At 41.1% G+C, this 20,538-nt stretch overlaps 1 protein-coding gene across 2 annotated transcripts in view; it reads left to right on the top strand.

Moving 5' to 3' along the window:
• The window catches only part of fndc3a (fibronectin type III domain containing 3A), a 55,114-nt gene that overhangs the window by 17,201 nt on the left and 17,375 nt on the right, over nucleotides 1–20,538 (top strand). Inside the window, exons 3-9 of one of the 2 annotated variants that reach the window (XM_053320546.1) lie at nucleotides 4,540–4,615; nucleotides 16,989–17,065; nucleotides 17,166–17,412; nucleotides 17,666–17,965; nucleotides 18,869–18,927; nucleotides 20,141–20,307; nucleotides 20,413–20,472. In XM_053320546.1, the coding sequence (XP_053176521.1) occupies nucleotides 4,540–4,615; nucleotides 16,989–17,065; nucleotides 17,166–17,412; nucleotides 17,666–17,965; nucleotides 18,869–18,927; nucleotides 20,141–20,307; nucleotides 20,413–20,472 (986 nt within the window). Of the gene's footprint in view, nucleotides 1–4,539; nucleotides 4,616–15,968; nucleotides 16,069–16,988; nucleotides 17,066–17,165; nucleotides 17,413–17,665; nucleotides 17,966–18,868; nucleotides 18,928–20,140; nucleotides 20,308–20,412; nucleotides 20,473–20,538 lie in introns of those variants that run through there. The other variant, XM_053320547.1, reaches the window with a different exon arrangement.

Raw genomic sequence — 20,538 nt, 5'->3', positions numbered from 1 at the left:
AGGGTCTGGTAGACCCTCGAGCATCTTTTCCTTTCTCTGTGACTGCGTGAATAGCAACGCCTGAATGAGAAAAAGCAATGCGGGCAACAGTAAGTAGCAGTCAGATCTTTTGCAAGCAAGATTTCCTTTTTTTTCCTTTTTTTTCTTTTTTTTTTTAATCAACATTCGGTCAATTTCACAGTATTGATTTCAAGTGTTTTCAACTTCCATGGGAAAAATTATAATTGGAAATGAGAAAAAACATCCAATGAGGGATATTTACTTCACACAGAAGGGAGTGGATAACAAATACAGACATGCACCCGACTGTGAAGTGCCTAGACTTTGATTCAATTAGACCTCCCTTGCCTCAGAACATCACCCCCCCCCCCCCACCCCACCCCCACCACTACTATTTACACTAGGTGCTGATGCTTGCTTGCGTAGGTGTCTATGAACATATGAGATTCAGTGTGTGGCAGTCAAAGGACTCGTTCCTCTCCCTGCTGAGCACATGAATGGGAGCAGTGTCAGAGATGGAGGTACTGATGATTTCTGTGCTCAAAGACAACTATAGCCAAATCCCTTTGCCAGGGGAGTGTAGATCCTATGACAGCAACTTCTGCGAGAGTGAGGTAACAAGCGCCCACGCACTCTGCAAGGCAACAAAAACCTAAGTTATGAAGTCTTTAAGATTAAGTTTAGTGAATGATTAATTTGAGATGATGTGAGTATTTCAAATTATATTTTGGTTTATTTAACTGAACCTGGCTTATTTGTTATTTAAATTTAAGAAACTATTGCTTTGTCATAATTGTTTTGTTCTCAATGTTTTTCTCGTTTGATTCTGAGGCTCAAAGGCTTTTTTCTTTTTTTGTAAGGACAGACACAGCATGCAACAGTGTAAGGTAGCAGTGTGCATGTGACATTTCCAGCAGTCACATTGAACTCCCTGAATCGTATTATGTTTTTATAGTTTAGAATTCTTGGATATGTGATTAATGCTAAACAAAAAACCCATGTAAAGGTAATACCTCCAATAGAGGATTCAGTCCAATCCAATTAGGTATGTAAAAAAAGGTTAAAAATTGTGATTTCTTTGTTAATCTGTAATTAAAAATATTGATACAATCAGTATTTTTAGACATAGAGGATAATTCTATTTTTTTACCATGTTTAAAAGTAAGTTGAAATAATCACCTTCTGTGTTTTGTGTTTTGTTTTTTGTTCATTTTTATTTTATTTGTAGACAACAGATGTGAAGTGAAATGTACAGGTTGTTATAGTTGTGTCATATGTACAGTAGGCAAACATGAACACATTTGTAAATGATTACAACAGTTACATTGCAGTAACATGTACTTGTGGTTATCAAGTTAAAACAATCATTTTATCAGATATGTATAAATGTATTGTGATGTGGAAGGCATCACACCCATAGTTTCTTGATTTCAAGTTCCAGTATTCCAGTATTGTGTAAATCATTTATTACTAGTGCTTACATTTTAACCATACTTGCAAAAGCAAATTTATGTTTCTATTTTTCATCCTGTATTAGTTGGTTGTTCATTAAAGTCTTACACAAAGATCGATGAAGATTATTATATAGTTTGTAGGTCCAAAAACCATTAAATATTTGATGTCAAATCAAAGCAGGAATGATCAATTCTGTACTGCTTCAAACATAAAATTAAACTGACTATAAAAGTTAATGTAGAATGAGATTGTGAAGTTAAAATTATTTGATGTTTTAAATCCTTGAGATGTGGCACTTAAATCACACTTAAATTGCCCACATGGAAGGAAAATTTTATCTTTTGAAAACGTATGTTGCAGTTTCATGAATGTTTATCCCACCGGCTAAATTGCTCACCCCTAAGTCTCTTAATGTCATTCTCAATTATTTTCCTGCTGTTTTTGTAATACCTACTTTATTTTGATGTGAAACTGGAACTGCCTGAATGTTTGGTGGGCAGGGGGAGCTGGACAATATTTGCAGCAAGCAAAAGGCAGCAGCCCTTTACCTGAGTCCACCTGTGTATCTGGGCGACCTAGTGTTGTACCTCGGTCCTGTCCTTCAGGCAACAGAGGTTACAGTCCTCACATTTTGTTCCCTCTCTGTTGTTTGACTAGGTACAGCACATATAGTATGGGGCATGTGTTCACGGCACGCCCTGCAGAGCAGCCACCGAACTGGAGTCAAACCTCCAGCACTCTAGTGCACCGTAGATACAGTAGAATGGACAAAATGAGCCACCGAAATGGCAATGGTAAAAAACTGAACAAAAGTGGTCAGTGATGGCCAACTTGCTGCAGCACAGATATCATTCACAGATAACCACATCGGCCTGCAATGCCTTTTGAGGCTGCACACCTGTACAGAACATGGAAGACGCTTCTTGATGAGGGGCAGCAGTGTCTACCTGCTTCTGGAGCCCCTCTCCGCTCAGTCCCAGAGCTAGGAGGAGTGTGGTTTCCTCCTCCTGGGTGCTGAACCCCTCTGGAGGCCAAGTGGCAGGCGCTTTGCTCCAAGCTGAGTGGCATGGAGTTTGGCTGGATGGTTTAAGCTTTACTGGCTGGGTGCCCAAACTTGCTGGTGGCACCGCCCTCTTGGGGGGAGGTATTGGTATTGCAGGCTTGTGAGTACTCACAGGTGGATTAAGTTTCACATCTCGTCTGGGAATCAGATTTCACTTGGATAGTGTTGAGTGACTGCCCAAACAAACCCTCAGCAAATACTTGCTCATAGGCTTTACACGATCAGGATTTTTGGGGGCGATCACCGATTAGTGAGTTTAAATAAACCGATCACCAATCCGATCACGTGAGGGAGCAATATGTGTATTTACATAACTTGTTAATTTACTGTTTACTGAGTAAACAAAAGTATTCTCAAGCATTTTTGCCAATGTTTAACAATCAAGGTAGCGGGGATCACAGTATACCAGCAATCCACAATATTAAATGGCAGGTCGGCCAGCACGATAAACTCCATGAGTTTCCTTGTGCCACCCCTTACCTTCTCAGTGTCACGGCTATACGGACGGGTACCGATATAGCCGATCAGATCGGCGCAAAGCCTACTTGCTCATCCAAGTAAATGGCCTTGTCCCAGTCCACAACATCGGAGAAAGCCAGCCACAGGTGTCTCTGAGCCACAACTGTAGTTGCAGTCCCTCTTCCCAGAGAGAGCGCTGCACAGCAGGACAGGTGGAGAATGTAATGTGTGGAATTTCTGGCTTCATTGAGAAAAGACACCAGCAGACCATCAGTGCCCCAAGCTCTGACAGACACATGACTTAATATGTCTGAAGCATGCTGACAGAGCTCAGTGCATGCACATTGCCTGCTTGCACCCAGTAAATCTTTTCCAGCTGAGATGTGGAGAACCTGTGAACCATTAAGGTTTCAGAGCCAGTGGAGGAGAGGGCACCTCCACAGTGGCCTGACAATAAAGCCTCAAGTTCATCCTCATATAAATATACATGTCCAAGCCGATGTCCAGCATGTCATAACCGCAATTGGTTAGTCCAAGCTGCAGCTGTAAAGCGCTCTTCGAAGGCTCTGGCTCATACTCAGCTAACCCCTCAGCATTATGTGTGGTCAGCTCAATTACCGGGGGGGCCTTTAACCTCCTCACCATTGGGGTGAACAGAAGATTTCTTCACCTGTTAAGGCTTGGCGTTCATACAGAGTTACAAAGCTTGTGGACAAAACATATGTAAAATTAGCTGGCAGTAGCCTACTGAAGAAACAAAGCGAACTACCTGTAGCTAGCAAGCCTGATTCAGCAGAAGTGTTCTTTGCATGGTGAACAGCGTTAAAAACTGAGGGATATGGTAACAGATGTGTGCAGGTTGAGCCTCATATACGTGACCACAGATCATCTGCCTTAAAGGTGTGGATAGAGGTGTATTCAGTCAGGCCAGCGGGGGCGTAATAATTATTCTATATGTGTTGTACTGAGTGAATTGAGTGAAAGGGAGGGGTAAATTGAAACATTTGAGAAGCTGAAATCAAAGATTGTTTGGCATTTTTACTTGGAAACTAACTGAAATGATTAATTGATTATCAAAATAGTTGCCAATTACTTCTCTATTGATCAACTAATTGTTGTAGCTCTGCGTGTCCCATAGCAGGCAGCTCAGTTATGGTTTTACTGTTATTTCTGTTGCTTGTACCTGACTCTGCCAATGTAACCCATATAAGGGGGAGATGTAATCAGATTTTTATCCCACTATGATTTTTTTTTTCCCCACTATGATTTTCAGATGACCTTATCTTCACTGTCGCACCAAATATTGTGTGAAGACCGTTGTGTGCTTTTCACTATAATGTTGTGCCTTTTGTTCATTGGAGAGTCAGAAATGTTATAAAAATCTTGTTCATATAATGTCAGAGCGACTTCCAGAAAATAGACTTTGGCTCTTGTTCACACACGCAAACGTGAAGTTGACTATGAACTATACAAGAGGAGACTCTGTTTTAGTTGACTTGTTGCTGTAGAACAAATGTGATACTTATCTTAGTCAAGTGAATTTTCTCTTTGTTTTCCCACAGGTAATCCTGGTGCAGGTAAACCCAGGTGAGGCCTTCACTATTCGACGAGAGGATGGTCAGTATCAGTGTATCACAGGTAAGAAAGCAATTTCTGTACATCTTTATCTTTTCAAGTTTCATGAACATGACCATATTTTACTGAGACTAATGACCAGTGAGGGGAGTCTTAGAGATGCATCTGTTCAGTTCATAAGGAGGTAGCTAGATTTTATAGGAGCGTCATGACACAACAAAGCTGATTTAGCCAGCTATCATCTTTTCTTACATGTTGACTGAAAATAATCTTTTTGTGCACATTTTAATTAAAAGACTTGCCTAAATTGATACAACATATGGACAGTATATAGCAGTGGTTCTCAACCGGGAGGGGGAAAAAATCACAAAAGATCACAGACTCACTGACAGAGAGATGCAGCAGATTCCCCTCATGTCGAAATGAAAGGGGTTGGACTATTATAACACACAAACAAATCAACCACACCGTTTCATTTCAAATCTACCAATTAAAACAGAGGGTAGTATTTTGAACCTGTGACGCGACGTCAGTGCTACTATAAGTGTCTTCACACACACGTAGTATTGCCAACGTTTTTTTCTCAAAAGCGACTAGCGGCAAATCTAGCAACTTTTTCTGGTGTTATTGGAGAGTGTTCTGATGTTTTGCAGACTCTGACATGAAAGCACGTATCACACTGTAGTTACTGTCCTCAACGAGCAGCGGGTACTGCCGTGAGCCCCTCCCCCATCCCAAAGCACTCACAGGCGGTCAGGTTCACAGTAGCCTTGCGCAGTAGTCACCGCTGCAGTCAGAGCAGAGTCCAGACTCAAGCACTCAAAACGAAATACCACAATCGTGCACAAATCGAGGATGATTTAAGGCTATATGTATCAAACATTGCACCAAGAATACAGGATCTTTGCAAGGCAAAGTAGGCTCAGGTCTCACATTAACATCACCTACCTGCCAGCTTCTGTAAAAAAAAAAAAAAAAATGCAGATGATATGCCTACTATTAGGCCTAGTAATAATAATAATACTAATAATAATAATAACAATAATAAACCATAAATTCATATCTGAGGTCGGTTGCCAATTCCCAATTATAGCAATAGCCTAGAAATGATAATAGGCTACTGATAATAATAGTAATGATGATAATAATAATAATAACAAAAATTTAAGCATGTAACCTCATATAAAGCAATAGCCTAGTAATAATAATAATAGACCTACCACTACTCATAATAATAATAATAATAATAATAATAATGCCTGCAAGCTCACATTAGAAGTCTGGTGCTACTGCGAGTTATAACAATAGCCTTGTAATGATAATAGGTCTACCTACCACTACTGATGATGATGCATTGAACCAGCTTTGGGGGGGGGGGGGGGGCTTGCAAGAGGTTGAGAACCCCTGGTATATAGGGTCGGGCAATATAGTTGAATATCATCTACGAGTCCAATATATATTTTGTTCTCTATTGTGAGAGTTTGCTTTTCCTTGTCTTGTATCATAGTAAACCGTGTATCTTTGAGTAGGGATGAGGTTCAGATAGCCAGTTCTGTTCTGGACCTGGTTGCCAATCAGTAGAATACCTGGATTTGTTAAGCTCTGATGCTTGTGAATCTTTTATTGAATCTTTTATCTTTCTGTACTTTTTTTCATTACCAAAGAGCAATAGCAAATATACACTGGTTGAAATGACAGACATCACCAGCATCAAATCAGCTGTACCTAATTCATGTTACTTTTGGCTAAAATACACAGTTTTGCAGTCCTCTGCTCGGTGTGCTCTCTGCAGCCTGTGTCTGTGTTCAGTCTAAGATGGTTTGTGAGTGAAGAGCCACATCGCTCCGTAACATCGCTGTATTGCCGTAAATTAGCTGATACCTTTTGTTATTTGGAGCAGGTAGCTCTTGAATCACAGTAGGCTATAACTGTTAATTAAATGTGTCAGATACAGATAATTAACCTTTCATATTTTATGCTGCTCATCTAATTTTCAGGTTGTAGGTACGGATTTTGAGCATTAATTAGGCTGCCACTAAAAACCGAAATGTTTCTGCCCTCTCAACCAGCAAAGTGATCAGACATATATGGGTTGAAGCTATTTTAGCTTTTAGTTACTATCACGTATTTAACACTAAACCTAATAAGATTCAATGAGAGATTTGATAGGGTTCAGATTCAATAACTGGATAACTGGATTTTTATCAATTTGATAAAAATTGATAAAAACCCCGTCCAGCATGTGAGTTTTGGTACGAGCACAATGACATCCTTTGATGCCACTATGGGCTCCAGGTAGTGTTAAACATTTTTCACTATTTTCATGGCACTTTGGGTAATCAACAATAGAATCATTAGTTTCAGCCCAACATTTGTCAGATATGGACATATATCACAAGTTCGAAAATATTTGCAAAATCATGTAGAAAGATAATCAAACTGATTGTCAGTGCAGTAATCTTCAGATGTAAAACAAAACTTGGATGACTAATTGTTGTTGTTTTTTTAAACAATAAAATGTTTGGAATTATTCATATGGAAAAATAATTAAGTAATTTGTAAGAATATACGACCGTACATAAACCTCTTAAAAACCAGCCAGGATGCATTGACAAATTTTTACAGGAATGACAACAGGATGACGGTCGTGTCTCATAGCTCTCAGGCTATTCAATTATGTAATTGCATCTTATGGCTTCTGCCAATATAGAGAATAATACAGCTTGAAAGAATGTTTTAGGTAAGTGCATCAGTATGTATTAACACGTAATCGCACAAACACACAAAATAAAATGCGATGGAAGTAGCAGGTTAACATCTAAAGGCATGATTTCCCCTCATCTTTCCACTGTGATGGAAAATGTGCTCACACACACACTCCAGCATATAACAACAATGGAGCTCTACAGCACAGAGGAATACATATATCAGAGTTTGGGTACACATACAATACTTGTAAGAAGGATGAGATCAGTGATGGTTTGGCTCTGCACATGAGATTTATTGACAGTAAGAAAAGCATGGAAACTTGCCAGCCAAATCCTTTAACTTGAGTGGAACTTGTCTTTCACTTGACACGTTTTCATTCTCTCTGCTGTAGCCTTCCTGCTCTGCTGCCCACTCTGTGTCTGTGTCTGTGTGTGTGACGTGAAAGACCTCAACTGACGTAGATCAGTAGTCAGAAAGACAGAGACAAGGCTACACGTGTGACTATAAATTACACAAAAAAACCCATATTTTTCTACTTTGCTAATCACACTAAATATTGTCTTTTAAATACTGATCGAAGAACCAACATTAATAAACAGAACTAGAACTGGTTCCAAATCAGAGCCGGGGTTTGGAAGGGCATGGCTTGTTAATGGAGGAGTGAGGGCAGAGAGGCGTTGTTTGGGTAAGATGTGTTACACATTCTGATGGCAGTCATTTCCTTTTTCTCTATTGTCGGTGATTGTGCTGGCTTTGTGACAGCAACAATGAAGTCTGGCTCCAACACGTCGCTGACATTGTGAACGGAAGACAGCTGGAGTAGTTGTAGGAGGCAGAGCTGTGGGGCCATAATTGTAAACGATTATGATAAAATGTAGTTGCCCAGGAAAATATTGATCTGAAAATGATTTGCTTTTGTTTATGGCTTGATCCATGGACATCCCTCTTTGTATTGACATTTCTGTGAGCCCTAAGCCATTCCTTTTTTCCCTCTCATAAATGTTTAATTTGATTTAATGAAAAAAGGGAAAGGGGGGGAGCAGTATAATAAAGGTATGTGAATGAATAATGTTTGCTTCTCTTTGTGGCCCCAGCAGGCAGGTGCACAGAGACATTTTACCATGAATTTATTGATCCTTGTATAGACTTTTACATGGTATGTCACTGTTGAAAGTATTTCTTGTCTGTAGCTTTGTGACGTTAAAGAAAGATGAGACAATAAGCCTGTACAATATGCCTCAGGCATCCAGGTTTGGATGACAAAGAAGCAAAAGCAGTATCACAAAGTGATGCTGCCCAGCCAGGAAGCCATCAGTTTGCTCACGCAGGGGCTCTTCTTCCTACTCCTGTCTGTCTGAGCTCCCGCACCGGCCCCCCATTACAAGCTGAGTAAACCTTACTAATAGGGAGCGAGCATGCATAGTCTCTCCATCAGAGGAGAAACAAAGAGCTGAGAGGTGCCACATAGATCAGTGTGACTGCTACTAACTGGCCTGTCACAGGGTGCACTCATCTCTCGGTGACGTGAATAGAGGGATGACTCACCGCTTGTGGTGCAAGGAGGGAGAAAGAAGAGTGTGTGTGTGTGTGTGTGTGTGTGTGTGTGTGTGTGGTTTGGTTTGTTTTGTGTGTTCATAACAACAGACTATCTGTGTTCATGCAAGTGTCTGTTGCCCATATGCATGCTTTTACCTTTTAGTTTGTACAGTAACAAAGTCAGGATCATCAGGTACACGAGTATAATTGAGAATTTTCTGTCTCACACCAATTTGTGTATTCAATCATGTATTTTTAGCAGCTGGATGTGCGTAATTGCTACGTGTTAGCCCACGACTGCCTGCTCAATAGGAACAGACAATCTTGTAAAACGCAGTTTATGGAAGACATTTGCCTGTTTTTATGTGCTGTGGAGGTGGGGCCTTTAGCAACAGATGATAATTAGATTGACCATGTAGCATCATCCTCCTTGTCTTTCCTGCCATAAGGACAGTTCTGTTTGCCAGTGAAAATGCCCCCATAGCATCATCCCAAACTCCCCAAGCTCCCCAAGCTCCATGGGTCAGCCCTTCTCTGTGTCCAGAGATGCCCATCTGATAAGCCTGGTGACTGATGAGGTAAGTCAGCATTAGGACCATTGGGTTGATTAGATCCGCTTCTTATTCTGACCCAGCCTGCCAATGATTCACATCACTTTGTGTGATTCAGTCCCTGGTTTATGGCTGAAAGCACTGTGTAGTTCCACTGGGCTTAGATAGAGATGTGTCCTGTCCCAGAAAAGCCAAGACAGCCATTCTGGCATCTGGACAGGGAGCTGTGTGTGTGTGTGTGTGTGTGTGTGTGTGTGTGTCTGTGCATGCATTCACCTGGCTCAGTTTGTAGCCATGTTTCCAGTGCCCTCTTCTCTCTGTTAGATACTGGATGGTCAGCCAACCCATCTGCCCACTTGTCCCTTATCTCCGATGCCATAGCTGTGAAACACCTTGTCTCATTCCTGATGGTGCTGCAGATGTGCATAGTCTATTTTCTATCAGAGGGACTTGAGACTGTCATGTCCCCTGTGGCTGAAGCTGAGCAGCAAGGACGTGCACTGTTGAACATCTGACACCACCACGACAATAGACATTTTTCCAGTCAACAGTCATTTGTCTGTTTGAGACAAGTTTGAGGTTTTTTTTAGGATTCGGGGAAAATAGTCCCAGTGGCATCATCAAAACAAGACAATTACGGGGGCTGTGCCCTGTTGGTACTGGAAACATTTTCATCACAATACCCTGGTAGTGTAGATGAATACATTCAATATACAGAATGTATTTGTCTTTGTTTTTTTGAACTTATAGAAAATAACATGTATAGCTATATATTGAATAATAAGATCTGGTCGTCCTTTCATTTCAGTATGATTTACAAGTGCATAAATATGGCACAAAAAAAAAGATATCACAGGCTTAGATTCAATATTATTTCCAATTAATTTACAACTAAATGGTCAAATTTAAAATATCAGAACCTCCCCTCCCCCCTTACTATTTATTTAAAGCTTTCATATTGAGTTTCATTGTAGCTGGTGCTTGGACAGTAATGATACAGTTGGGGGTGGTTCCAGTGATCAGTTAGTTATTTAGACTGGGAATACACAAAAGATTAAATTGCATCCATGAACACATTCATTAAGATTAAAAACCAGTGTGCACACACATGTGGCTAAGTTGCATGTTTCCTCACCCTCTGTATCCTCTCGCAAACAATACTCGTCACATATAGCCACATTAGCGCAGTATTTTTAAACTCACCACCTCCCCCCAACCTACTCCAAGGACATTGTACACAAACATATACGTGCAGATCCCCCCACACACACACACCAGCAGACACATACACACTCACACACACAGGAACGGTTCATTCACAGTTTCTGCAGCGAGTAGCTCTAAGAATGACTGAGCTTGTGACTCATTCTCCCGTTGCTGGGTTGATACTGAGGGGGAGGGAGAGAAAGGGTAAAGACGATGATAGAAGATGAGAGAGGGGTGTTTAAAAAGATAACATTTTGTTTTTCTTCTAATTTTAGTCATGGGCAGCATGTCCGGAGCAAGGCGATGCCATGTCCACTCAGCTTTTTTAAATATATTTTTCTAGTGATCAACAGCACAGGGTTTGTCAGGTTAGCTCCTTGTTGTTGCAGGAGACCATGGACTATTTATATCCTGGATTGAGCCAAATAATGAATTTAAATTAAAAAAAATCTGACCCATTTATGTATGACCCTTCTCTTATTTGGGGTAAGTTTGTCTGAGAGCAACAGCACAGTGTTCTGTGATAAGCACAAGTGTGAAGGTTACTGTTCGCCTCCCCTCCTGTAATCATCATTCATGCCGGTGGGCTTGCAAGAACCATGCAGACGTCTTGAAATATCAGGATTTCAGGCAAATTTCAATAATGCCTGGGGGAAAAAAGTAGCTTCCTCTTTCAGGCTCTGGTTTGTATACAGATCAACATCATAGAATACTCGTTTTCCTTCTGCGACCCTTCTCTTATCTGCCCCGGATTGGTGGCGGTTAACGGGAATGTTGTGGTGAAGCAAGCCTGGCCACGGACAAGCGTACACATCTGCGGGCCCGTAATCTGCTAATAGAATGTTACGCTTATTGCAAATTACTGCCCTCTTAATTGATTGAAGCTCTTTCCTGCCTGCAAGAAAAATGTGCCACGCCATGTAAAAGGAGAGAGAGAGAGATATTCGCCACGGCGTCTTAAGGTTAAGGTTTTAACTTGCAATTGGTATTCTTTCTGTTTTACTGACAGTTAAGTACTTAGCCTCTTTCCCATGCATGGTTGTAGTTATTAACCTCTGTCAGTTAGCCTGCTTTACTTCCCTCAACTGTCCTCTTCCCTTGTTATTTGTGGATGGAGACTGTTTATTAGCTCTGATTAATTATCAAGCCTGCTTCATCTTTATAGGCTTACAGTTCATGTTGCTACTCAGAGCTCCCATATGAAACCACTCTCCTTCTCACTTTCTCCTCCTTTCTTTCTCTCTACCTTTCTCCCTCGTGCCCTCTGTGTGACTTTCTTGTTTTTTTTTTTACATCCTTCTCTTAACCAGCAAGCCTCTATTTAACTTGCCTCCTGCTTCTTTTTATTCTTTGTATCTAATTGAGGGTTAATTTGTACGCCTGATTAAACCTGACAGGTCGCTTGGATTGTTGTTTCAGAGCCACGTATGCCAAGTTTCATTTCTTGTGTTTGCCATACGCCTTAGAAGACCTGCGTGTAGTCCCACTTGAGTTTGTTTGTTATGATCTTCATCCGTTTTTAGACGAGAGGAAGCAGGTGGGTCCTCACAGTGGCCTTACCCCTCTTGCAGATCTGTGTATGTATGTGTGTGTGGAGTGTGGACATGTGCCTGACCTTATTGATAAGTGTCTCTTTCTCTGCCTTTTCACCCAACCTAAACAATCATTCCCCCATCCCTCCCCAACATAACCTCTAGCCCCTTTTTTTTTTGACTCAGACACTCCACACCAGTTAATCCTGTCAGCTTGCCCACAGGAGGCGGGGAGGTGAAGACGGGTTATGTGATGTTGACGGGAGATGATGGTGTTCCCAAAGTGTTGCCTAGTCTCTGTTTACTCTGCTCAGAATGGGCAGCTTGTTTGCGTGGCTATTCTTGGCTCGGTGGCAGCCTGCCGTTTTGTGGAGGAGAACTGATGTTTTTCCCGTGGCTGCTTCCTCTGGAAGGCTGGCACTCCATGGCCACGTCAGCACAACCAATGCTCCGGTTGACTCAGGGGGGGGATGTGGCCTTTTCTATCTGATCTCTGTCAGCACTCGTGCGTCAGTCTGATGTAAAAGAGTGGGTGCCCCCCAACCCCCTCCCCTCTCCATTCCCCACCCTACTCTCTTCTCTATTTTTTTTTCTCTCTCACCTTACTGTGTGTAGATTCCTCATTCTTATCTCCCTTTCTCATACTTTTCCTGCTGGTACTCTCCCCCCTACACTCTCCAAATCAGTATATACAATGCCTTTTTTATTCTGAATTGATAAACAATGAAATGCTAACATGATTCATCAGATTTCCTGTTAGTCAGCATCAGCAGCGCTAACCGGAGTCGCCTTAATCAGTCACCAGGCAGGTGCACAGCTGAGCTCTGTGTGGCATAAGCACAACACAATTTATTAGTCTTGAAAGTGATTGGAGTTAATGTTACACGCTTTGAACTCTCACTCAAATTATATTGTAATCTTGAGGGATGAGCTAGTGTGACAGCCTTCAATTAGACTTAGCTCTCTCAATGCTTCCTGAATTGAGATTTTTGTCCTTGCACACCGTGTGTTCTTAGGTAGGAAAATGAGTCACTGCCTATTAGTCTGCTCAGACGGGCTTCAAAGTCTCTTTGCCCTTTTTGATTTCAGTATAAGAGGAATACCTGCTGTCTGTCTCGTCCAATAAAGTTTATTAGCAATGCTGTTTATTCTCCCTAATCTTCCTGCCAACAAAAAGTAATACGTTGCCAGTTCATTTGGCATTCATTGGTAATGATTAAAAGAAGTTTAATGTAGAGTGCATCTAATGCTACATCACTGCAATAACAGTTTTGGGATACTGTATCTATTTATGTAATGTATAGTGTGTATGTCCCCAGGGTTTTTTGTGCTTAAAATATGATACAGTCTCAATATCTAATCGTGATGAGTCATTTTATTAGATTGTAGCAATATTAATGAAAAACTCAAATAGTAAATATAATTGAACTTCTGCTTACAAATACATTACATTACAGCAACATGTCAGGCCAAATACTTAATCTGTTTTTACTTCAGGTTACTTTGTGCCATCCATCTGCTAAATTATGGGCATGGTAGTGAGCCACCGTGATCAGAGCCAGAGAGCCAGTGGTTTGATGATGTATTGAAGGTCCTCTGGTTTGTACAAACTGCAGTGAGCAGCTGTCACTTACAGTTTTTACTAACTGTTGTATTCTGTATCTATTTATTATAATGGACTGTTGTCTGTAAGCCAAATTGGCCCTCTGGGGCTTTAAAGCTTTACTCTACTGTACGGTTCATCTACCAGCTCAGTGTGATTGCTTCTTTATCAATAACTCCCTTAAAATATTTAAATCTGAACCCTCTAATATTAATAGCATTTAGTGCCAAAATAGAAATAGAAATAGCAATAGAAATATTGCTGTATTTACTGTAGTTTCTTCACAATAACGGTCTTATTGAGGTCTACCTTTGGAAAGCTTTAATCTTAAGCAGCAGATGCAAAAAGTGTTTGGTGTGCATCATTATGAAACTAATACGGCCAATATACACTGCCTGGCCAAAAAAAAAAGGTCACACACTCTAATTTTCCGTTGGATCATCTTTAGCTTTGATTACGGCACGCATTCACTGTGGCATTGTTTTGATAAGCTCCTGCAATGTCACAAGATTTATTTCCATCCAGTGTTGCATTCATTTGTATTGATGAATGGAGAGATGATAGGAGAGTCGAACCACTGCGCAAAGCCTGCTCCAGCACATGCCAAAGATTCTCAATGGGGTGAAGGTCTGGACTCTGTAGTGGACAATCCATGTGTGAAAGTGATGTCTCATGCTCCCTGATCCACTCTTTCACTATTTAAGCCTGATGAATCCTGGCATTGTCATCTTGGAATATGCCCGTGCATGCCCGTATTAAACATATCCCTGAGTTCTACTGTTGTTTTTCTATGATTTGATTTCACCAAACATTTAAGTTTGACCAAAGTTTGGTGAAATCAAATCAATGTAAGAAGGTCATGTGGTCTGATGAGTCCAGATTGACCCTGTTCCAGAGTGATGGGCGCATCAGGGTAAGAAGAGAGGCAGATGAAGTGATGCACCCATCATGCCTAGTGCCTACTGTACAAGCCTATGGGGGCAGTGCTATGATCTGGGGTTGCTGCAGTTGGTCAGGTCTAGGTTCAGCAACATTATGTGCCCAAAGAATGAAGTCAGCTGACTACCTGAATATACTGAATGACCAGGTTATACCATCAATAGATTTTTTCTTCCCTGATGGCACGGGCATATTCCAAGATGACAAGAAGGCTGGAGAAGGCTTTGCGCAGTGGTCTGACTCTCCCATCATCAATACAAGATCTTGGTGAAAAATTAATGTAACACTGGACGGAAATAAATCTTGTGACAGTGCAGAAGCTTTTCGAAACAATGCCACAGTGAATGCGTGCTGTAATCAAAGCTAAAGGCGGTCCAACGAAATATTAGAATGTGTAACCTTTTTTTATTTTTTTTGGCCAGGCAGTGTTAGCTTCAATAGGATGTAGGAGAGCAGATCAGAATGAATGAGAGTGGCTGCTGTATGTTAGATGAAAGTAGGCCCAGCAATCTAAAACTCCACAGTGCATCACTACACATGTTAAACGGCGAGCAACAAGACAGCTCAGAGTAGAGAATGACACTATTTAGTCATGCAGCATCCAGGGTCAAATTAGGTGGTCACAGCATTGCATTCTGTACTGGGTCAGTAAGATGGGACTAGAAACATGCTATAACATGTTTCGTGCTTGATAGCATTAAAGCTTATGATAAATACCAGGTTAAAACTTAAATTTACTGCATCCTTACTTTATCTATATACCAACTACCTATGTATTATCCTGCAAAACCTTCCAAACACTCTCTGTATTCAGTTATAGAGTGCAGCAATGAACTTTGGACCTGTGCATGTCATACTGTGTTGACATGCACACCCAGTTTTTCGTCGACTAATGCACGTCTTATATAACAGCCCTGTAAAAATCCCACCTTCATAAAGTCTTTGTTTCTGGTTTTCTGGTTTTCTGGTTTTGTTACAAAGATGTGTTACAAATATTTTAGTCTACCCTGTAGAAACAGGGTGAACAAAGCTGTTGAAACACAGTAAATTCAGTACAATGCAGTACAATCAAACCACACCACATACTATACTCAGCAAAATGATCATGAAGTTATTGCAACAGTAAAAGAGTGTTTCAAACTTCATGACAGTAAGATTTACTGCAGGGATGTCGTCCTGGACTCTATTAGTTTTTGCTAGGTATAAGTAACAAACTGGCAGCTGCATAAGCAATATATCAAGTCTCCCCTGAGAGTGGACTTCAGCACCTGAGGGGGCGGTGCTTGGATTTGGGAGTGGGAGGGTTTAATGTATCGTTACACAGGCCTGCCTCTGTATTCGTGGGCCCAGTATGGCTGCTCATTTAGAAGTGCCTTCTTTCTGCTCGCACCAGCTTTGACAACATGGAGGAGAACTCTCTCTCAAGCGGGCTGCAGGGAGGTCAGTGTGTGTGTGTGTTGTGGATCTTTTCGCTCGCCTACAAGACATCTGGAGTCGGGGTCCTAGTATTTATGTCTTTGGTTTGTAAGAAGAAAAATGTGCAAACTTGGCCGGGGAGGCTCTTTCTCTCTCCCAGCCTTTTTTTTTGCGGAGCTGTCAGTTCTCTGAGCTGAGCTAAGCCGCTGCACTACAACACAGCCACGTAGGAAATTTTGTTGTTTCTCAGCACTTTTGTTAAGTGGTCTTCTTGCATTTGCCAGGATTTATTTGTTTATTTATTTTTTAAATAAAAAGCATTTCTTTGCCTTCTCTTGGTTGTAATTAAATAATCATCGAAAATCCAGCTGGTTTAGGAGAGTGAATCTGCTACGTGGGGATTTTCTGAGGTAGACTTAAGTGAAAAGTGTTATATGCCATTGAGTGGCAAAGTGGGAGGACTTTATATTGGGTGACAAGGGTTATGAAAGTAAAAGTCAATGTATGATTTGAGTAGACAGTGGCTCTCTGATTTAAAAGTCAATAGTGCCTTAAAAAGACAGCCTCCATAGCAACAGCCACTGAAAGTTTTAGGCACTGAAGTATTTATTTAGAGTATTTAGAGACCCTAAATACTACCTCTATAGTATTAAGTCATTCACCGTACCAAAAAGATGGAAAAACGTTTTAATTTGTGTTGTGTGTGTGTGTGAGAGAGAAAGAAAGGAGAGAGAGCGACTTCTAATACTGATACTAATAATCATGCGGTTTTGGGATGAACACATTGGTTAGCAGTTGGACAAAGGGCAAGGAGCTTTAAGGAATCTGGTCAGACTGAAATCTTAGCACACTACTCTAATACCTCAGCACATTTAACACAGAGTAAGCAGGTGTTTGCCCTGAGGGAACGTGTATGATATCACTCCTTCTTTCTTTCTACACAGGTCCTGCTCAGGTTCCCATGATGTCTCCAAATGGTTCAGTGCCTCCAATCTATGTGCCTCCTGGATACGTTTCACAAGTATGCACGCTATACTATTTTCTGTGTTTTCTCATTGGCATCTTGTTGAACTGTGAATAAATTGTATATTTGTCCTCTGTGCACTTGTTTGTTTCCTCAGATCATAGAAGAGAACGGAGTGCGGCGGGTTCTGGTTTTACCTCAGCAACCAGAGTTCCACCCAGGGGGCCACTCCCCTCTCCACCACCCTCCACCTCCACCCCATGCCCACCTGCCTGCCTTCATCCCACACCCTGCCATGATGCCCCCGCCACCCCACCTGTACACAGGCATGGCGGGGGGCGTGGGCGACATGAGCTCTCAGTACATCTCCCAGTACCATCCGGCTCATATTTACTCAGAGCAGGGTGAGTCGGAGTCAGCAGTCAGTATCTGGGTTGTATTGTTATCTTAAGATGTTATTTATTTGTTCTCAGCCTTTTAGTCTTCTTTATCATTTGGGGTTACCTTTAGTACTGCCCTTTTTTATTTGTATATCCCACTCATAGTAACCTGTGAGTTTGCCATTTCTTGACCTGCATATCCAGCTGCCCTCTTGTTTGTACTCGAGCTCGAGTCTGTGCAAACCAAATAAGTGCCGCCTTTTTTTTGTTCCTTCAGTCTCTGCAGATTCTCACTCCCAACACGGACGCCAATCGTTTGTTCACAGAGACGACAGAACTAACAAAACGTACGAGCGTCTGCAGAAGAAACTGAAGGAGCGTCAGGGAGGTGGAGGAGGAGGGCAAGTGAAGGACAGCCCTCCCCCTTCGCCACAGAAGACTTGCAGCAGCCCTCCGACGCCGGACATTCACAATGGCGTTGGAGGGAAAGGGCTGGAGGCAGAGCAGGGCCAGGCCAGCCATGCAGTGGCCGGCTCTGATAAGCAGACAGGCAGGGGGAAAAACGGAGAGTCAGGAGGTAAGAAGGTCAAAGGGTAGAGGTTTTGTCAAGGTTTCCAATTGGGCCTAGAACCAGTGGTGTTCTCTGGATGTTGGGAGTCTGTTGTGTTTAAGCGCTAAGAATGGTGCCTCATTAGCTGCAGCAGCTGGTGGCATTGAGGGATCAGCAACACAGCTAACATTATTCTTGATTGCATGAACTCTGACTGCTCATTAATCACAGAGTTTAACACTGCTACTTGGTGACACCAGTGCATAATTAAGGTTACTATTACTGTCAATTTTGAAATCTGAGGAAAAAGAAATTTCCCTTCCATGAAGATTGCTGAAATCTTAGAACAGTGGGATATCAGCAGTCTGCTACTTAAAAAAATGTCATGATGTACTATATAATGTTTTTTTTTTTTTTTTTTTTTAAACAAAAAATCCTAGAGGAAGGAGGTTGCATTTATTCAGAGATGGGCATATGAGCAGACAAATGCACTTAATTAACAGGCTAGTTTTTGAACTTTGTGAAATGTCTTTAACTGTGGCTTCACCCCTCATTTTCACACAATTGCATTTTTTAGCAGTAATTGCGTTGGTTTCTGGTCTATTAAGGCTACCATTAGTATTGAAATTTTGTCTCTACTATTTTTCCACAATAATGATCCTCAGTAAATTTGCTGAATGTTGGTTTGTAATGGTGAATTCAGGGAAAACTTCCATCTCTGAATTTGAACTGCTACCAAAATGTTACATTGCCATAGAAAAGGTGATTTAGACCATTTACCATGGTGCACACATTACTACACGTTTCAAGAAGCACACACAAATGACACGCAGAAACATTTGTATTTAAATAGAAGTTGGCGTATATAAAAAAAAAAAAAAAATGTCTCCCTTTGGTGAAGTTTTTTCATATCTTTATTCATCTCCTCAGAACTCGACGAGGAAGCTCAGGCCCTGCAAGCACTATTGAGTACCATCAGTAAACCAGTGGTTAGTATTCATTTCTACTATTTTATCATCATTCTTCTTTTCTTTATATAAAAATGTATACAATTAGCATGATTTTATGTGACTGTTACAGGAATGTGTGTTCATGAAAACTGGTAATGATGCAAATATGTTGCTTCATTAAACATTCTATTAACATCCATGATGAATTCTTGCTGACGTCTTGCTAATGTTAGAGTCAGACCTGCTGACTAGCATCCGCGTGGGGATTTCTATTCTCAGATGTGCCACGCATCTATATGTAAGAAGTTACTAGAAAGTTATGAAATATACATTTTTTTAACCAAGGTTGCATCTTTATTTTACTGCAGGTTGACTCATAGATGAGTATTTATTTAGCTCAAAAGTATAGGATTATAATATTAGATGTAGAACAATAATCAGCAAGGAATATGCACATATAAAGAAAGTCAACATAGATGTTTTTATTCTTTGAACAAACAAGTTTACAGCAGCTGGATGAGAATCAGTACAACTAAAAATAGAATTTCCTTGACCTCATATGAGATGGGATTTGTCATACTCTGTGACGAAGTTCTGGAAAAATCGCAAAACAAATCTATTGCAAAGATGATGGATAAAAGATAAAGGAGGAGGTCTAATACAGGGAAGGTTTGGCTTCGAAGGAAAGTGGATTTTTTCCCTCTTTGCTGTCACATTGGTTTGTTTAAGGACTGACAAGTGAACTGTAGGAAGTAAAGGGGTATGGTGGGCCCCCGGGCCAGAGGGGAGGAGGAGGAGGTACATTGAGTTCTTCCATATATGCCCCCCCCCCTTCCACCAGCAGTGTAGCTCAGGCTATTTTTAAACCTCCTTTAAAACAGAATGAAAAATCTTGCACAGCACATCCCTGCCAAGTGCTGAAAAACCTTTTTCCCCAAAGTGGCATGAGCTTGAATATTTTGATCCCTGTTTTTTCCTCTACCAAGCTATGTGATTTATTTATTCATTTTTTAGTGAGGATTTAAGCATAACATGTCTTGATATACTAATAATACTTTGAAACCTAGTACAAGACACACATAATTACAAGATGTGGTCCTCTTTGAACATATGTTTAGCCTAGTAAAATTGGGAAAAGTGATTGTATTTTGGGATTTAACAGGTGCCTGCAGGTACTGTGTTTTAGCTTTCTGTCCATGATGTGACGATGTGAAGTAGACTTGATAATGACAAATGAAATATTCATTGATAGGTGTCAGACTTCCATGCCAGAGGAGCAGTAGTGAGCTGGAGTGTGCCCACCAGGCCGGAGAGTGAGAACGGGAGCATGGAGGAAGACTGCAGCCCCGCGGGACCCTTCAGCTATGAGGTCTCCATCTCATTTAGCGGCAAAGATGGGAAATACAAGGGCATGTACTGGTGAGTGTTAGCAGCAAGATGCCATAAGAGTCAACAGTAACTGTTAGAGATTTTAAATTGATAGTTATTTGAAATAACACTACATTTTTTTGTCCTTCGATACAGTGGAGAAGATCTAAGTGCAACTTTAGAAGACCTTCGACCAGCAACGGAATATCATGTCAGGTTGGTATAACCATCCGCCTACTTTAGTTTTAGCCACAGTGTTAATACACAGAGGAACATGTAACC

This window comes from Scomber japonicus, chromosome 6 (genome assembly GCF_027409825.1).
Source record: "Scomber japonicus isolate fScoJap1 chromosome 6, fScoJap1.pri, whole genome shotgun sequence".
Taxonomy (NCBI): domain Eukaryota; kingdom Metazoa; phylum Chordata; class Actinopteri; order Scombriformes; family Scombridae; genus Scomber; species Scomber japonicus.
This window is presented reverse-complemented; position numbering and strand designations above follow the sequence as displayed.